This window comes from Vitis riparia, chromosome 4, assembly GCF_004353265.1.
Source record: "Vitis riparia cultivar Riparia Gloire de Montpellier isolate 1030 chromosome 4, EGFV_Vit.rip_1.0, whole genome shotgun sequence".
Classification (NCBI taxonomy): Eukaryota; Viridiplantae; Streptophyta; class Magnoliopsida; order Vitales; family Vitaceae; genus Vitis; species Vitis riparia.
The window spans coordinates 22,520,506-22,541,489 of record NC_048434.1 but is presented as its reverse complement, the minus strand read 5'-3'; the positions used below and the strand labels follow the sequence as shown (position 1 = coordinate 22,541,489).

At 33.6% G+C, this 20,984-nt stretch overlaps 1 protein-coding gene across 2 annotated transcripts; it reads right to left on the bottom strand.

Moving 5' to 3' along the window:
* Nucleotides 1-1,521: 1,521 nt before the first annotated feature.
* On the bottom strand, nt 1,522-8,926 carry LOC117912933 (autophagy-related protein 13b). 2 transcript variants are annotated; one of them, XM_034827745.1, is made up of 4 exons: nt 8,644-8,924; nt 6,388-7,836; nt 6,127-6,308; nt 1,522-2,215 (listed from the first exon to the last, which is right to left on the bottom strand). In XM_034827745.1, the coding sequence occupies exons 2-4, from the start codon at nt 7,762-7,764 to the stop codon at nt 1,792-1,794; spliced, it is 1,983 nt and encodes a 660-aa protein (XP_034683636.1). In that variant the 5' UTR covers nt 7,765-7,836; nt 8,644-8,924; the 3' UTR covers nt 1,522-1,791. The 2 variants fall into 2 exon arrangements, with proteins under 2 accessions (XP_034683636.1, XP_034683637.1); XM_034827746.1 differs by lacking the exon at nt 1,522-2,215 and adding an exon at nt 4,649-5,897 and having other exon boundaries at nt 8,644-8,926.
* Between the last annotated feature and the right edge of the window lie 12,058 nt (nt 8,927-20,984).

Genomic DNA, 20,984 nt, shown 5'->3' with positions numbered 1-20,984 from the left:
CAGTCCTTCTAAGACTGTCAAACTAATTAAGAAATGAAATGTGATTGCATCCATGACGGGAGAGTATGTTTCGTCATAGTCAATAGTAAGTCTCTACGAGAAACCTTGTGCTACTAATCACATTTTATATCTTATAATCTCATTATTTTCATTACACTTTCATACAAATACTCATTTGTATCCAATAGGCTTTACATCTTCAGGTATTTGGACTATAGGTCCAAAAACTTCTCGTTTTGTTAATAAGTTTAACTCTGCCTATCTAACTTCTTTTCATTTTGGCCAATCATTTCTATATCGGCATCCTTCCATATTTCATGGTTTGGGATCTTCATCATTTCTTATGATATCATAGGTCACTTGGAAAACAAAAATATTGTTAATAACAATATTATTTCGATCTCATTTTTCTCCTATGTGTACATAACTTAATGAGAGTGAAAAAGTAAAATCAATGCTAGATTATAAAAAAATAAAAATAAAAATAAAATAAAACAATTAAGTTGTTGTTTTAGTAAGCCAGATGAGAATTCGTGGCTAAATATTATCTTCCAAACTAACTAGTTTATAAATGTCATTCCTTCCCAAAACATCTTTGATCATGTGAAATGGTCCAAAGCGTAAGGCCCAAAAATACTCTCTTCGAGCCTACCTTTCACATGATCCCGTAGATGAAATTTACCTCCATTTGCCAAAAAAGATGATGAAGATACCTGCCCTTCTCCAATGGTTAAGTCATTACATAGAAAAAAAATCAACAATGTCATTCCTCAGGAAAATGACGATCGAAGAAATGACTTTCGGAGTATAAGGCCCAAAGGTGTGTAAACTTCACTATAAGACTCGGAATAAGCAAAAGCCCTCAGACGGATAATGGTATTAGAGTCTTGTTGCTGCAAGTTGTATGAATCAGTACTCTTGACAATTTTTCCTCGTTTCACCAGACAGTTTTTGGCTATTGATCACCCATAAGCATGCCAATCCAGAAATGCCTTAACAAAGACTTATATTCCCTTCCCATTCAAACCTCTTGACTAATGGTATGACATCTCAACTTTCTAAAGAAGCATTGGAACTGGCACGATGGCATAAAATGCCTAGCTCCCAATAATCACAATGTGAATATAACTTACACTCTCAAATACTGGACCAGCTCATGCTAATCAAGCTAAAATAGAAGATAGAAAAGGTTCAATTCCATCTGGGTATTGACTATAGACCACCAAACCCTTTCCCAACATGAACGCTTGGAAAAGCTTAGAACCCTAATTTGAGGCCAAACAGGGTAATGAAAACTACAATATGCAAGCTTTCTTCAATGTCTAATCAAATACTAGCAAAACTCATATATGCACATACTGGTACAGAGTCCAAGCAATAGTGTTGGAACAATGAACAATTTTTCACTCGTTTGAATATATAAACCAACACCAGTTGATGGATTAGATCACCATTTCCGATATGCAGAGACTATCAATAGTCCGCAGAGTTTCACCCATGTAGAACAAATGGTAGGAACAATAAACCAATCGCAAACTTTCCCAGGATTTTTTATACAATTATAAACAATAAGAAAGGAGTATTCTATACATAGAAATATTTTTTAAGTAAACCAATAGCCTTTCTGTTAGATTATGTAAAGTTATAAATTTGCTCACCGATATATACAAGAGGATATATAAGATATAGGTGAAAAAGAACATGCACTCCCAGTTTTATAGCATGAACCCACCGATCCTTAGGTGAAAATGCTGTACATCTGTGCAATGGATCAATGGCAATCTGAGCTCATCATCCGGTCATACCTCTGCTGGAAACTTCTGCAGCTGAAGCCAAATTAGTCGATGTCTGGGACCTAAGACCTTGCTTGATCAACCCATTTTTCATATCCTTGTAAACTTTGAGCTCCTCTAGTGCATCAGCTGTTGTCTTTGAGAAAACAAGCCCAGAAGACGCTACCCTTGAAGAAGTAGCATCCTGAACTGCTGGTGCCTCAGATATCTGGTCGGGTGGTTGGACGCTGTTGTTCCATGTTTCAGACCTGGGGGCTTGTGAAAAATTTGTGGAACTGGACAAGTCTTGGCAAAGAGGAGCAGCTGTCTTCAACATCAGTACGAGAGCACCAACTTCAGCACCTTGGGACTTTGGGACTCGCAATACTCCCCCTGGCTCAACAGGCTCATGTCTATATCTTTTATGATCATAAGACTCAGGTCTGAAAAATATACACACAGCAGGATATTTAACATGGGCTAAAGAAGATCGTCAGATGCTACAGGTAGAAAATTCATTCAAAATTGAGACATAAAATTGCAACCAAAATGTTATCAATTGTAGTTCCAAAACAGTTTTACTTTAACAAAATCTTTTCCCTACTTAACTACATGTTTCTTGAGGGCAAATGTGACTGTTTTTTCAGATGGAAAACAGAAACTCCTATATGAATTAGAAATCACAATGTCCATGCTTTCTAAAGAGGCCAGCTTTAGAAATATTTCTCTGGGTATGGTGATGGGATTTTAGAACATCAACAGAGAAGTGTAGGAGATTTCAACAGTCTTTATTTTTTTTCCTTTTTTTTTTTTTGTTTTGTCTATTGTGATTAATAATAATGGCGATGATAATTTCAACAAAAAAGTCTCTCTCCACAGAATAACACTTCTATAGAAATTTGAAATGATCTATGGAGAACTAGATCCTACTCTACATCCAGGCCAAGAATGTCATTAATAGCAGGTAGATAAAGCTATTTTGATTAGGAGACTAAAAAATAAAGGGAGACGTTAAGCCATAACAATGGCTGTTTGACACCAAGGAAGCCATTGCAACAACCACAACTTCAAGTCATGACTTCAGATATCAGCAGCCAGCCAATGAAGCAACCAAACATTCAAATCGTGGCTTCTGAAGTCAGCATCCTCTTGGCTACTGCAGAAGCTGTAGTTTTTAAGGCAGTCTTCACTACTTAGTAGGTACCTAAAATGCTTTACCAGAAATATTGCACCACTAAATGGACAACACAAAGGACAGCAGGATTGGAAGTTTAATCTGGAGTAACATTTCACTCTTGTGGGAAAGATTTACTTGCACTACAAAAACCAGAAAACCTTTCAGTGGAACCTTCAGAAAAAATTAAAAGTTATTTACCAAAACAACACTTGAAATAAAAATAGAAAAAAGGAATGTGCAAAATGCAGTAAGATGATACTAGTTGCCAACTTTCTCAGTAGGATACATATGGTGTATGGGCAAAATAAGGTTTGCTTGACATATATTTAAACTAAAATCTCAAAACATAGTAAACAATATGCAATGAACCATATGTTTTGCCAACATAAGTTAATTATAATGTTTCTACCACTCCCATTGGAAAAATTTTAAGCACTAGGAAAGCAAACTGAAAAAAGTCATGATAGTGAAAAATAACATTATAGCATAGCAGGCTCCCATAGAGGCAAGTATTATGCAAGGAATTGGCCATTGGACCATCTCTTCCCAATTACAAATCCACACATGGCTAAAGTCAATATGCCAACTTTAAGGTGTCTCTGAAGGCTTGAGAGAGCTAAAAAAGGTCCAAATATCCATGATGATGAGAACAGCCCACTCTTATTTTCTTTTGCAGGAAAAAAAAAAGGAAAATAAATAAATAAATAAAAACCAAGCTAGCTCTTGATGGGATTTATAGAATTTCCAATGTGTATGACAGGTGAAGAATTCTACTAAATCCTTGCCCTTGGGCCTAGCTCAAGTGGTCAAGGGATGGAATGGTGTGTGGAAGGTTCTAGGCTCAAGTCCCAATGGGGACAAAAATTTACCTATCAAAAAAATAAAAAATTTACTAAATCCTCCTCATCTCATGGCTACATGTTGGGGTTTGTGAAGGCATTAATTCCATTGCGGATGTCAACAATTATATGTTTACAATGTATCTTGTAAACACAGTGAAGTCACTATTAAAAATTTAAGCAGTTGAGACGGCCACAATAACATTGCTATTATAAAGGAAAAATCTGTGCACCAAAGAAACAGCTTTCTCGGGACTAACATGGAACTCATCTGATCCCCCCCAAATTTACTTTTCTTTTATGGAGAAAAGGTAGATAGGGCTCTATAGAATTTCAAATTTGAACAGAGAGTAGCAGGTGGAGAATTCAAAATGGTCCTCGTAGCTCCCATGGCTACAAACATGTTGAAATGTGAAAAGATATTACTGGCATTACAGGATCATCTGCTAAAAGTGAAAATTGACGGTTATATTATGGTTCTCTCATGTTCGTTCTACACCTAAAGGACTGATTTTAAACATTATAAGGGGAAAATCTGAGTTTCCCTAAGAAAGAGGCTTCTAAGACTCCCATGGATCTTTCTAATGACTAAACTCGCATCCAAACCACTAACCCAAGGACCACACCTACTCTTTAATCCCATGAGTCCCTTCCATCAGTAATGGTTGTACTCCAAAGACAAAAAGACTGCTGAAACATCTCAACTGAACTGAATGTTACGCTAAATTCTGAAAACATGAAATTAAAGCCTTCATACAATTACTGAACTTCTTGTAATAAAATAAAATCTCAACAAAATTCCAACAAAGATATAAAAAAAATGCACCCCCTCAAAAGATTCCCAACAAAGATAAAAGACAATATACCCCAAAACAGCTTATTAGGAACTCAACCAATACATCAGAACCAAATTGTTTTCTGCAGGAAAGAAAAAAAAATAAAACCAAATAATAATAATTCAGGGGGAAGATGGATTTTCCAGATTCAATATCCTTCTCCATCCAACATCAATTCACTTCCACTGCTTCAACAAGATTTCAATTAAAAAATTTATTCATCAATGTCTAAGGATGCCATAAAATAGAGCCTCCAGGATATTTCAATAAACAATACAGTCATGTGTCAAAATTCTGCAACCTTTTAAAGGCAGAGTTGCAAAACAAGAATTGTTAAAAAAATATTTGCGATGTTCACCAATTCTGTACAAGGAAATGTGTAAACCATTCAATACTTAAAATGACTTTCAGGGACCAGCTGAACTCATGTATCCAAAGAAAATTTTCACTTTCATTTTCAACCATATTGTCCTGCTGATTTCATTAAAAATAGATGCATAAGTCAGAACTTTGACCTCCAAACATTTGTTTAATTTTTTATTTTCGGCTGCACAACATTAGCTTGCCAGTACCATTAATCTGTAAGAAATTATTAATAAGCCAACAACAAAATTTTCTATGAATACATTCCAAACTCCCAAAGTTCCCTCAGCCTTAATTCCTACTCAAACTTTCACTTTCTATATTTAAAGTTTAAACCAAGAATAGAATGATTTTCAATTGCAATTCAAGTGCCCACTTTGACATAAAGGACAGGCAAGCAATGCTGAATTCTCACATCTGGTTACTGAGATTTCAAAACCACATTGAGCAATTAGAAAACAACAGGCTAGAAAAGATTAGAAAGAGCACACTAATGCTAAAATAGCAAGCTAACACTGTCTAAATGAAGTTGTAATCCTTGAATAATAAGAATTATATAATAGTACCAAAATTTATAATCTATTGAGGCACAGAATCACCTTGGGAAATATATTGCATGGTAACAGTTACCACCTTAAGAAATTCAAGACCACCGTACACAACCCAAAGGTAATAATCTAACTGATACCAAAGATTCTAATTATTCAAAAGATAACAGAATTTCAAAAGGGTAAAAATACAAATAAATAAATATATCAGTTTAGTGGTTCCCCTCTGCCTATTTCTCAAATCATATTGAAGGCTTACATCAAAATTGAGGTCTGTTACTTCTTGCAAGCATTATGTAACGTATCTTCGAAACAGGGCATGTCAATTTGCTGTTCCCTTAATTTCTTGCAGGGCAACAAATCTATTGGACAAACAAGAGATGATGTAGTAAGTTTTGCTTGAAATCTGTTTAATTCTCTCAGGTATTATTTTCCCAAATTCAAATTATACTTTGTAACTTCCAACCACATGTGTATGTAAGATAATATATATTTAAACAAAAGAAAATAGAATCACAAATGTAAAATACTGGCAAAATCAGGAAATAGTGGACCAGCTAAATTACAGCTAGAATCTAAGCAGCGAATTACCTACGGTATGAGTCTGTCACATCATCGTCATCCGTGATAAATGGGCAGGAAAATTCAGAACCATCAAAATCATCTGGGAGAGACAACCTACTGGAGCTTCGGGAAACCGAAACCGGTTGTGAGCTACCAGATGATATCTTCAACCCAGAAATTTTTCCAGTTTCATCTTTCCCAATAGAGCTCTGCAGAGATAAAAAGGAGTCCTAAATCAAACAAACAATTTGATAACTAAAAGCTCACCATAAGAAGTGTACACAATACCTTATCAACTGTTGTACCAGTTCGAATTTGACATGTCCTTCTATCAGTCTTAGAATTACTGCAACCAGTACCTTTAAGAGGAGGAGAGGGAGGCAAATTATGTTTGTAGGGCAAAGCAGGAGTATTAACAGGCTTGGTTGCAGGTATGCTAACAGGAGCACTTTCAGAACGTAAAAGTGATTTTGGCAGATGACTACCCAGAGTATTTGTTGGTGGCGATGCAGAGGAGGGGGGAGAAATTGTTGGGGAAGGCCAATACTCGTCAAAACCTGTATTCTTGTGGTGAGCTGCAGACATTTCAGGCGGATGAGGAGGCAAGCTCATAGGCGGGAGACGCCGGGAAGCAGGGTTAGAAACTGAAGCACGAGACTCTGAATGTGTAGGAGAAGGTGAGAAAGAAACTGAAGGAGGCGAAGCTCTATAAAGGTCATAGCTCCAACTATGCCGCCTTGAGAATGGTGCCGAAGATGGAGAACATGTCGTGGGAAGGGATGGAAATCTCTTAAGGGGATCCGCCATTGGACTTCCAACATAATCAGCTATAACTTGTGGGGACATGGGGGTCGATGGTTCAGAACTCACATCCGAGAGTGAGGCACGATACAATACAGAAAGACAGAGCCTACCACAACAAGTGTCCACAGGGGTGAAGCAAAATCGCTGCATTTCTACTTCTTCTCTACCAGTGAAAGGCTCGATAATAGAAGACACCCGATGAGCAAGAGTAAATGCATGAATTTGAGAGGAATTGAGATCATGGTATAGTTTGTATGCAGGTAAAAGCCTAACCGTTAAATACAAAGACCTCAATAGTATTATCGATTTCTTATATAATGTGTGCTGTATCTTAAGTAAATTGTGTGAATTTGAATTACTCGATCTCTTACTCCCCAAACTACTATTCTTTCGACTCTCATATTGCACTACCCATCTCTCTATGATCTTTTCACTCTTTGCCACACACCCAAACTCTTCCTGCTCAGAACCCCAAGAATTTCGAGACTGCTCCTTCAATGAAGTATTCCTAACAAGATCCCTCCTTGGAATACAATTTATTGGGTCCCAGTCATGTGGTCGCTGAACCAAAATCACATCCACCACCATTGGTTCAAGATTGCTTTGGCGCCAGAAATCAATATTCTCTAGTGCCGCTGGGCAGTCCCGCAATGCTAATCTAAACCACTTATCTCGTGGCCTCACACTCGAGGAGGAGGAGGATGAAGAAGAAGGAGATATAGTTGGGTCTCCACTGTAATTCCTTGAGGACACATAAGGAGACCTCGACTCCAGTATTATGTGGAGACTTTTCGCAAAGAATTCTGTGACTATTTGTTCGATTTCTGGTGGTTCTGAGTTCATGTTTCCGAGAGATGCCATACCCTTTACTATTAGATTTCTGTTAAAACCCTTCAGAAGGCCAATTCTAGCTCTACAGTTCAGAGCAATTAACTGCAAGAAAAATATGAAATACAAAATTCAAACGCTTTTCACTGAGAATATGAAACTTAAGTAAGCAGTGAAGAAAATGAAAATATAGCAACTTGAATAGCGAGCACATCCATAGAATTTGAGCATCATTTTAGAATAATTACACAGAAAAATGACATAATAATCGAATCAAAACAGAGCAACCAGCTGTTTGATTGCTGTGAAAACCAAGGAAAAAGGAAAGAGAAAATCAAAACTAAATTAAGGAAAAAAAAAATGGGAACTTGAATTGCAGGAAATCCCTAGAATTTGAGCTTTATTATAAACTAATCAACACAGCTATATTTTAAATAACGATCAAAAGGAAATAGAGTTGTCCACTGGTCGATTGCTCAGAAAATAAAAAGAAAAGAGAAAAGAGAAAATCAAACTAAATTAGGAGGCAAAAAAAAAATAGGAACTTGAATTGCAGATAAAGCATAATTTTTCCAAATCTATAAAACTAGAGGCTTGCATTCGCAGTAATTAGTAAAGAAAAGCACGACGACCAATAAAAAAATCGAAAAAAGAAAAAAGAAAAACCGCACAGTTTGGATGCTGACAAAAACTGAAGAAAAGAAAAAAGAAGCAAATAAATTTATCAATTTCATGCTTAAAAGAGAGTATTAAACAACTTCACCCAACTTAGCCACCACAGTGAAGTGGGATTCCAAACAATCAAAAATCAAAGATGGCTAAAAATCATCAATTTTATTCTCGTCTCTCGTTTTCTCAGCAACCAAACAGAGGGAAACACACAGAAAAGAGAAGGGATAAGCGTGGACTCACAGTTCTTCAGTTCCTCCTCTGCAAGAAACCCAGAACGCAACACGTTTGCTTTGAAGGGTTCTTATAAGTCTATTTTTTTAATTTATTTTTTCCATTGTTTTTTTTTTTTTTCTCTATATTCAAAATTGAAAGACCATGGGGATAAGTGGCGTGTTTGGATGATAGGAAAAAAAGAAAAGAAAAAAAAGGGGGAGAGGGAGAAAATCGAAGAGCGGAAAATCCCAACTTCTGCTGAGCATAGAAAGAGAGAGAAAAAAGCGGAGGTGTTAGTTACTGTGGAGAAGAGGAAGACTTGATAGTCGATAAAAGAAGGCTTTCTCGTTTTTCATTTTTATTTTTTTTATTTTTTCATTTTCAAAAGATGGGGTTATCTGTTATGCATGTCAGCTTAGGCAAGTGGGGGATGGCCTCGGGCCCACTGATGGAGTTCCAAGTACCGCGCCATGATCTCGCCACGTCATCTCACGCTGTGGGCCCATCCTGATGTGACTAGATCTCTCACTTGTCTTTTGAGTCTGTTGCCTCCTCCGGATTCCCCAAATTTTTGCTTTTCCAGCATTGGTTAGATTAATTAATACTTTAATTAATTTATCAATTTATATTAAATTCTTTTAACGATTTTATCAATAATATTTATTAGATTTAAATATATTTAATTTTAGAAAAAGTGTGTTTTCCCATAATAAAAATACCACAAATATAAAAATATGAATTTATAAAATATAAATTTCAAACAATTATCTAAAAATAATTAGTATTTTTATAATTTTTAATTAAAAATATTGTCTTTGAGTCTTTGACCATTCAATTACTACATTTTGATGATATACATACTATTTTTAATCATTTTAAATATTATCCTTAGTTGGTGAGTACCGATATACTTCTTATCTGTTGATGATACAAGTTCTACTATCTTTAACCATCTTAAATATCAAATTTGATCACTAAATACATAAAACTTGAATTATTTTAAAAACTATTTTATGATTATTTTTAAATGGGGTATGAAAACACGTTTTTTCCATCTACAGGAATGTCCGTTTCACTCAAATTAAGGATTTTATTACCAATTTTTCTGATTTTAACACCATTTTTCTTCTACAATTTATTATTAGATTGAAATATCTTGAAGAAAAAAAATTAATTTAATTAATTATCTATTTTAAGACTTTGGTGTTCTTTAGTTTTCATACCTACGGAAATTATAATAATTACTATTAAATACTATTAAATTGTTCTAACAATATAATTTGTAAAAAAAAAAAAAACCTAAAAATATAATATTTGATCATTTGACTTATCTTTATTTAAATTAACAATTACATAGATTTTTTTTCCATATTGGATTCTTTCAACTTCACCATTTTTTGTTCAATAACGTTAAATTAAATTGTAAAATAAAAAAATTAAAATAATTAATAGATATATTTCATTATCAATTTAAAGAAAGATATGACATTTGTTATTCTAACAAGAAGGTGACATAATAGCAAGTGTCAAATTAAAATCTCACGTCAATTTTTTCCTAAATCAAAATTATATTGTAGCTGACTTTTAAAATTTTTTATTTATATTAAAATTCAAATAGATAGAACGTGAAACAATTATGATTTTGCTTGACTTGAATTTATTTTTATTTTCTTGTATTTTAATAGATAAAAAAAAACAATATCAAATATCTTTAAAAAATATTAATTTCTTCAATAAAATCTACATTTTGAAGCTATTTTTTTTTTACAAACGTTTTTTTTTTCCTTTGATAATTACTCAATTTTTAATTATTTTTTATCCTAAAATTCAATTTTTTATTTCCTAAATAATTTTAAAATAAGTTAAAAAGATTTCCCCAATCATAGATTTGGAAAGACTTATTCAAAATAGTAGAGCATTTGAGTTTTTTTTTTTTTTTCACCTTTGATATTTACTCTATTTTTTATTTTATTTTTCTATACAAAAATTCAATTTTTTTATTTCCCAAATAATTAAAAAAAAAAGTTAGAAGGATTTTCCAAACAAAGATTTGGAAAGACTTGTTCTTTATCCATTAAAGAGGAAGCAAATCCTTCTCTATTTATTTTGTTCTTTCAATTACCTATTCCAATATATGGGAATTAACATTAAAAAATTTTAAGAAACCAAATTTATCTTTTGCAACAAATTACACTATTTCAAAAAAAAAAAATGCAAGTGTCAATGGAAGTAGTTAAATACTGAAATATTGTTATTGGAGGGCTATAAATAATTTTTAAAATTTATATATTTTCAAACAAAGAAATGAAGAGTGACACGATGAATAATGAATTTTCATAATTGAAAACAAGATTTAAAAAAAAAAAATTGGTTTATTTTAATCTTTATTAACAATAACTCACAAATTTTATAATACTAAGCAAATCATACCCAATTGAGTTGAAGATGTTTTAGCAAGTTTTGTCACATAAAATTAGGAAAATTTAAGGTTATTAAATTGGTATCTACTGAACTCATTAAAAATAAATGATAAAATCTACGAACGTCATATGATTTGATCAAGTGAGATTTGATTGGCCCTACTTTTTTAGACATGCACCAATCAATTCAATTAAATTAAAAAATAATAATAATAATAATTAAAGGAAGGTTATCTATTGGTGGTGTGGATGACCAATACATTGCATTTTACAAGAGTCTAAAAATAGGCCTATAAATTAGTTAAAAAAGGTGAATTAAAGGATATTAGTTGGGTAAAGGCAAAGGGTGGATATGACCAAATCCAAGGCAGATACACCTTTGTGTCTTTTTCTAAATGGCTAGTTCATTACAAGCACCCATCATTATCCACAAGATCTAGTGTAATATGACACATACCCTTAATTCCCTTTTCACCACATGACATTTTCCAACTCTCTTTCAACCTATAAACCATTTGCAAATGTGCAATCCATTTTCAACCCTCCTTAAAAAATTACCAAAAAAAAAAAAAAAAAAATGCCCATTGACCAAGCTTTTGAGACTAGTGGGTCTTCAAATTTGGGTAGAAAAATGGGGTGAGGTGTGGTGACAGGTAGTATTGATTGTGGGGCTTCCAACATTGATCTTGAAATTTGAAACAGAGCTCTTATTTTCAAAGAATGATGGAGTGTGGAAGAGACTTCAGGTGATGGGGAATTGGGGGAAATGATAAGAATCACAAATTTTCTTATATTTTGATAGAACACAAATGTGATATCACAAGTAATATCAATAATGTATTGACAAAAAATATTCAAAGGAACCCATGTTAGCAAATTGTGCATATGATTACATGCTATACCAAAAGATTTTAATGAACTTAAACAAATGTTGAATTTTATGAGAAATTATTTGAACAAGAAGACTTGCCGTCTTTGTCCATCTTGGGTTCCAAAATTTTGAAGGATAGAAAATAGAAAAAAAAAATTCAAAGTTAATAAATTATTTTTATATATTTATTTAAGTTATTTTTATTTATTATATAAAGATTGAATAATTTTTTAATTATATTTAATTTTCTGTAATGAAACCAAATATAAGAAAACTATTTTTCTTAATATTTTTTCGAAAACCAAACATAATTTTAATAATTTGTTTATAAAAAAATCAATTAGTAAAATTTGTTTTTTTTAGATAATTAATCAAGTAATTGAGAGGAATGCAGATATTTTTTCTTTTTCCTTTTTTATAGAGTCATCTCCAAACTATCATATTATTTTCCCCTTCCAAACAAGTTAAGATCAAAAATAAAATTTTCAAATAAATAATGAAAATTCAAAAAAAAAAAAAAAAAAACTTGTAACTAGACCTTATAAAGTTTGATAATTATATACCAATATTTTACTTCATGTTATTGAGTGTGTTTCAACTTTCAATTTTTGGAAAAATTGGTAAAGATAAAGATAAAATGATAAAGTGGGGGCTGATGTCTTTGGATTTAGGAGGAGGCAAGAACCCCAGCTGGGACTGAAGGGTTGGCAAGACTGAGGAGAAACTTCCTTTTAAGTCCTCTGGCCTGTGTGAGAAAGCAATGACTCAAAGTCAGAGGCTTAGGGGCTGTGGGGACAAGAAGAAGGTATGAGGAAATGAAGTCCCTTGGAACCTTTGCAAATGGTCCTCCAAATTCATACTGCAATAAACCAACATGGTGTGGATGGGGGTTAAGGAAGCTTAAACCCCAAGGCTTCTCCAAGACACATATGCCAAGTCTTGGACTTTGGTGCTATTGACCTTTCAAGAGAAGAGTGGAAGCTTGAAATGACTGCTCAATAATTTAGTTCTAATGGGAGGATTCCTTCCTTTAGCAAGAAGCTCTGGTTGAAGTAATGATTACTTCTAAAACACAGCTTCTACTATAAATTAAACTAATACGAGGAGGAACATTATTCTTATTTTCTTTTGAAGACTAATTTGGGATTGGCCTTTTTTAAATAAATTGAAAAAAAAAAAAGAGTAGTTCATAATCAATAGTATTTTTATAATATTAATATTATTTTTTTATATTTATAATTTCTTTTTTTTTTTAATTAAATATTAAAGAGTCTAATCAAATATCTAAAATTTTTCACAATGATGGTAGGAATCCAAACAATTTTATCTCCCTAAGGTCTCCTCTATACATTCCACATTCCATCTCCCCTAAGGCCTTGTTTGGTTTGTGGAATCAAAGAATGGGGATTCAAAACCTAAGGATGAATTAATTGTTTATTTTTATTTCAATATTTGGAAATGATAAAATTTCGACCAAGGAAAATCATTTTGATATCTAGTTTGGCATAAATTGTTAACCTATAAGGATTTTGTCATGCAACTATAAATATAAAAAAATAGTAAATGAGTTTAAAATTTAAATTAATTGCCTTTCTTTTTTATTTTTTTTCTCACCTTTTATTATTTGCATTCAAATTTTAGAATTGAAGACCGTTATAAAGATTTTTTCTATATTTTGGTTATAATATATATTTTTTTATATTCATGTTATGTGATATCATTGAGAATGTTTTTGCATTTGATAAATTTAAATTTTAAACTTTACTTAAATAAAAAAATTACTTATTATGTTCCAAATTTCTTCAATTTTTTTATGGTGAGAGTTCAATAATATATAGTTTTAATAATATCTACACTCCATTTAAATCATTAATCATTAATCCATCAAGAGAACTAATTTGGGTCATTCTCAAAAGGGACTTGGACATGAAATTTCATGGTATCATTCATCATAAAACCAAACATAAAAATTAAATTTTTTTCTCATTTGTCTTATTGATATTAACCAACATCACTAAAGTGAACTTGTAATTAATAAGTTTCGTTTAATTATATTGGTTGATGTCAATGAATTATTTTTAGTTGAATAGAAAAAGCTAAATATTTACTTTTTATATTCAGCAAAAAAACAAACACTTTATGTTTGGTTCCCGGAAAATACTAAGGAAAGAAAAAAAATATAAAGGAAAATGATTTTTTCATGTTTGGTTGTCCTATGAAAAATATAAAAGAAAATCAAATATAATTAAAACTAATTAAAAACTTATGTATTTTAAAATTATTTAATCTTTATATTAATGAGTTAAATTAAATAAAATGAGTTTGAAGTAAAAAATAAAAATAACTTATCAACTTTTAATCCATTTTTTATTTTCCTTCACTTTTTATTTCCTTCTATTTTTCCTCCGTATTTTCTTTCCCTTGCATTTTCCTTCAAATTTTCTGAGAACCAAACATAGCCTACATAAATCTTTTCACAATTAATACAATATCCCATATATTTGAATCTTCTACTTTCCTTACTTTCCTTGATAGAATAGTAATTAGGTTCATTCTTACTCAAAATAATAATAATAATAATAATAATAATAATAATAATAACAAAGCGTTACTTGGATTGACCTATTTCCTATTACCTTCTTTTCTAAGTAATCACCATTATCTTCATAAGTGGTAACAAAATAAAATTAAAAAATTAAAAATAAATAAATAAAACCCTCAACTCCAGTGGATTGGTAAGCTAGGTCATAAATCCACTTCCTTTGATGGGCGTAAAGTCTAGTGTGTTTACTATGGGCCGTAAATCCAGATGGCCCACTGCCACCTCCTCCATCTGCCAAAACATTAGAGCCCCAGCCCACCCACTGTTACAGAAAAGCCCCTTGCTATGTTATTAGCCTAAAAGTATATCATTTTATTTTTATCATAAAATTAAGAGCACCAATATGATAGAATGAATCAAATGCTTTTAGTTTCCTGCTTAATAATATTAACAAATAATACATAAACATCCTTAGATTAAAGACCATGAAAGCCGGCCACACTTAAGTTCGAACTTTGAACACCATCGGGTTTGGATCAAGCCCAAAAAAATTGGAGGCCTAGGCCCATGCCCAAAGGAATTCGAAGCCCAATATACAAGGCACTAGAATCAAAGGACCCAATTCATAATCAGGAAACGTGAAACAAAGCAAATAATGACCGTCTATGTATCCAAAATGTCACATTCTGGCCCCCTTTTCAATGGAAAACTCAATGGAGAAGTGAAATTAATACTTGAAAAAGTGTCGGACATGAAAGATTGGCTGTACAAGCACCTTAATATGAAAGGTCTAATACCCTTTTTCTTTGTTTCCTTTTCCTCTTTCTAACAGAAGATTTTCCCATCAGCAAGAAAAAGGAAGAAAAAAAAAAAGAAACCATTAAAGAGGAGGGCCCATCACCGAAAGCTTAAAACATCAACCAAACACCATCCCAAGAATACAAGCCAAGGGCCAGCTTGTAATGAAATGGAATAGTGATTCATGGAACTCGGACTTTTCCTTCACATAATGCCACCTATAATAATGAAGTGGAATACAGTTAAGATACATTGTCTTTTGCCACTCCCCAATACCACACTCATCCTCTCACCACCACTACCCCCAAATCACCATCCCAAACCCAGTATTTCTTTAATATCTTACCCCACAACCTCTTCTAAATTGGTTTCTAATGTTTGTTTCCAATTATCAATGCTCTAACACAATGAAGAACACCCAAAACCCATTTTTGTTTTTGCATTTTTAGTGGCAAAAGGACAGCATCATATGATTTTCCTAATGCCAGTACAAGTCCGTTTGGCAGTGATTTTAGGAAGTGTTTCTAAATTTTTTAACTCTTTAAAATTTATATAATTAGAAATGATAAAAACATTTTCTAAAATCACTATCAAACACACTCTACATAGGTATGGTGTTTGGATTGGGATTTCAAACCATAAAATTAAATGGGGGCCTCACTAATCCTTCATCTCATTCTTAGTTTGATATATAAAATTAGTCATTGATTGGTTATCTGTCTCCTGTTCCTTCCTTTAGAAACAAATCAATTAGATCTGAGTTGTCAAAGTTCACCAGCAAAGAATGCATTATTAAAGTTGTATCATTATAAGAGACAAATCAATCAATATCCAAATACAAAAATCACCCAGCAGAAGTAGTTAAAGATTCTCCTCTCACATTTATAGTAGCTTGAGGGATTATGATATTTGAGGAAGGAATAATTGCTAAAGCTCTATCAGATGTATCCCAGGAGACAGAATAATTATTAAAGACAAACCAATATAGAAATGGAAAAGTCACACATGCTGGTCACTAAGTAAAGTGAGATATATAACTTCATCCCATCTTAATGTATAGGAGCTTTTCTTACGATCCTGACTAATAAGCTGAAAGAATCAATCAAGAAAAACCTGAATGCAAACACCAACAAAAGCAACTGCATTTTAACCATGTGTTATGATCTCTTTCATTTGATTTTGAATATTTTATGGCAGTTGTCCCCAATTCTACTCTCCCCTTTATGCTTATTCTTCATTCTATCCATTGGCATAATCTCATATGCAAAGATTTCTAACAAGGCATCTTTTCATATGTATTTTTTATTAACCTAAGCACTTGGGATTCCTTACAAACTTAGTCAACCAACTAAAGCTATCATGCATTTCATACTGAAGACTTTCCTTTGTCCACACTAAAGTTCCTATGGGTTTGATTACTGTACTGAAAGATGATAATACTTAAGATACCTTTCGGTTTGGTGTATAAGTAATGGGTAATGATAATGGGTTTGGAACTCACAAGAAAACTTCATGTAGAAATTTGTCATCCCTGCAAAACAATGGTATAAATCAGTGTCCATCACTCATATGTATAGAGCAATGAACCAAAAACCATTTGACTTCAGTTTCATAGAAGATTCTCTTTACTTGAAAGTGAAATGGTTACTATAGTGGCTCCTAAAGATGTACCCACCGACATGAAAACTACTCTCAGCAAAGTGGCCCAACCATGAATGTTTTCAACAACTCTTTCTTCAAGGCAAATCTAAAAAAAACAGATTCCCTGTGTTTCACATCATTAACAAGGACCACCATCCATCATAGTTGCAACAAGAATCCGTGAAGATGAACAAGATAGAAAAATGAATTTGAGTTTTTTCCTTAGAACTGTAATATTCAGCCAATATATATATATATATATCACTATAAGAGTCTTCAAGATGCAAATTTGGATCCATAGTTGAGCCTTTTTTACCTTTAAATTTGGCTTAGTGGCTTAATGGCTAAGTGCCTCCCCTGGGCATATGCTGGCTCCGGCAGTGAGATAGACGCGGGACTTGGACAACTGAAGATGAATCCTGAATCATCATAAATTTTGTGAACATTATATCGTTGGAGACAAATAAAACTATGATTCGATTTTTTTTAAGACACCAAGCTGGTGTTGAAGGCATGGAAAAAGATAGAACATGGATTAGAGGAAACCATTGGTAGAGTGATAGCTCATTTTCCAACGAAGGATGGAGACCCATCAGAGTGGTTGACAAACTCGTAAGCCAAAACTTTCCTGAGGTTGAAATAAAGGACATGATGGTATTGGACGACCTTGTTGAATAAATGCTCAAGGTCTAAGGAAGTTTTCCACAGTGACATGAGAGCCACCAAATCTCTTGAAATGATAGTGCACTACCCCTTTGCAATGGCAATATATGATGAGAATGAGAATGAAAATTCTCTTAAACCAATATAAGGTGGATCCGGAATCAAATGCAGAGTAAGTGTTGGTTGAAGATGATCTCTCATGAGAAAACCATGATGGGCTTCTGACCAAATTCCACAAACCCCACTTAGTAGTGAGTGACCTCAGTTTGCGACAAGGATCACACTTCAACTTGTTGCAATTAGCAAGTGTTTCCGTAATCTTGTGTAATTTCATAGCACTAACTGGGATAAGTACTTCTGTTGGCTTACTGCCTTGACCAACTGAAGATTAGGAATGAACTGATGTTTCAAAGTACTTCCAAAGTCTCCTCGTTTTGGATATAAGAAGTCACCGGAATAGGGTAGAGAAAAACATTTCTGCAACCCTAAATTTTGGAGCCAAATACCGAAGAATATAAAGGTGTTTCACACATCTCTATCACCAAGAGGTATCATTTGGATTCCCCAATTTGAAGGCTTGGGAGTGGTCCAATTCCACCATCCTTCAAACTATCATTGTATTTACTGATCTCTCCTTGTGCCAAAACTAAGATTTCCTACTAAGTTTGATTTACCCACAACAATATCCCAAATATGCTGTTTCGTTCAAGAAACAAATGCCCCAGACGAATCTTTTGTTGCTAACAACCAGCACATTTTAGTGGAATTCTGTGCCTCCCACCATGGATACGAGAATAATTCAATGGACCCAGTTATTCTCCCACTGAAACATCTCAACTTTTACAGACCATAAAAATTCGAAAGGAACCCCAAGGTGCCCAAGCTGTTCTAAAACAGATGTCTGCCTATTTTGGGCATTGTGATACTCTGGTGTTGGTCCGGAGACCCGAATAATTGGAAGAAGGTTGAGTATGATGGAGTAACTCCGGGTTTTCATTATCAAATTGAGGTTTCACAAACCAACCAGAGCATATTCTGCTTTTGGAAGTACTAGCCTCCTAGGTAACATTTCACCTGCAAAAAGTCCTCATTGACACACAATGCACTAGGATGGGCATAGACAAATATCACAAATATCTCAGAGCGCTCAACAAAAGGAACATGGCACATTTGAAATTAGTTCATATCTAATAGGAGCTTTTAGGGAAGAGAAAAATAATAATAGTAGAAATTACCTTCAAATTTTGAAGAAGATCCATTAAAATACTCCTTAAAGAGATTGTGTACATTCACAGGCGACTAGGCTGTCACATTATGGGCCAAAGAAGTGTTACATTAGTCCTTTAAAGTCCTTGTAAAGTAGTGGAACACACTCCAATCTTTATAAAGAAATATGCAGCAATCATACATAATATGGGACCAACTTCAGTACCCAAGCCGAGACCTGCCAGACCAGTGACCTTTCCCATGTTAATTGGACCGTGTTTCCCACATGCTTTGAAAGGCGCCTACAGCTACGGTTTTTCAATGCAGAATCATCATTGAGAGGCTTTTTATTCTCAGCCTTTTTGAATGATTCACTTCTTCCAGGCTTCACTGTTTCATTCTCAGTGGGTATAGCCGCTTCAATTCACATCTTATTGAACTTATAACTACATTCTCACTTCTCTTGCCACTCCCTATTTACTATTATATGCCAGACTCCTATTTACTCACAAGTGCGATTGTTAAGATATTCCCCATCAACATTGAAAACATCCCTCAAGAAGCTGATCTTCTAATGATTCTTCCCCAAAAGTGCCCAATATTTTCAACAATACTTTCTCCAAAGCATTGAAAAGACCAATTCTCAGTGCTTTTTCGATGAACTCGTGAATTATATCTATTTTTTCTCTTCTCAAGACTCTTTTTTACCATGTTTCCTTTTGACTGCTGTCCAACCTTAAAGATAACACTCTCAGAAGTCCTTAATAATCACCTTCATATTGATGTCCAGTTCTGTTTTCATGCACACATCCCCAATGAGAAGGTATGTATGAGTTACAGCACAACTTTGTCCACGTGCCCAAGGCACTCTCAAGTAACAGGCCAGCACATGCATCATATTATCCATATGATCTCCAAATCACACAATGGCCTACGAGCAGCAGACACACCTAGTGAAATCCAGCCTAGAATAAGATAGAGATCAATCCATGGTACTTACTACTAGAAACAAAAAACAACAGTATCACTTCACTTTATCTCACACAACTATAATAATGGATGTATAAAATAAAAGTAGATTGAAGAACTTCCCACTTGGTGTCTGGACACAACTTTTTGAAGATAATCTATAATATCTATCCTTTTAGATAAGTACTTTACAAGTAACACAGATGATTTTGGACACAATTGTAACAAAGGTACACTTTCAATTCAACCCTGCTAAACTTTTGAACACCCCTTCTGATTTTTTATATTAGCACAGATTTTTGATAGATACGATAATAATCTTGCTTTAATTAAGAGCCACTAAAAGGAGATAATCAAGATCATCTCCGTAGGATTGCACGGGGACTACTTGCATGGTGTGGAGCCCATGGCTCGATTTCATAGCAGAAGGAACAAAAGAGGAGATTGAGCAGCCATGTTAGTATCTAATCACGATTGGGTGGTGATTTGCAGGTGGCTAAAGGAGGCGTCGGCTGAAAATGTATCATATCAATGACAGAGCAGAAAATGAGCATTAATATTAATAATAACAGGCATATCACAAATTAGTGAAAGGGGACATACCATTGTTGAAGACTGTTGCTAAGAAGTGGGCTGCGAGTTATCCCGATAAGTGGGGGTTATTTTTATTTGTAATTATGAGTATGAAAATCAATATCTGATGGGCACTTAGAGTGTATTATGAAAATATGCCTTAGTCTTGTCAAAATATCTTGACGGCAGTAACTGGGTTTGGTACTATATTACCAACAAAAGAAGCGTCATTCAACGACTCTTAAACTGAGTTGAATCTGACTCAGAAAAATATAACATGCATATCCCTAGAAACCATAAAGAAGAAAGTGGGAAAATTAAACTTTAAAAAAACCAAAAAGAGATTTATGGTCTTTGGACAAATGTGCAAAAGTCTATTAAATATATTCCAAGTCATCTATAGATTGGGAAGCTTCCTGAGGGCTTCCTGGAGAAATGGGTCCACAGTGGCATTTGCCAATGTGATTTATGAGGGAGTGATCCACGTGGCACTTTGTGCTGCGTACAAAGTGGCTGGACCCATCTTGATAAGAAAGGCCATTACTAAAGGGTGTAGTGGAGGACCCAAATCTCAGGGAAAATACTATAAAAGAAAAGTTAAAACCATCAAGATGGCAAAACCCTCAGAATATTCTCAAAATGCCACAGGAAATTTCTGTAATGATTTTATATTAAAGCCCAAAAA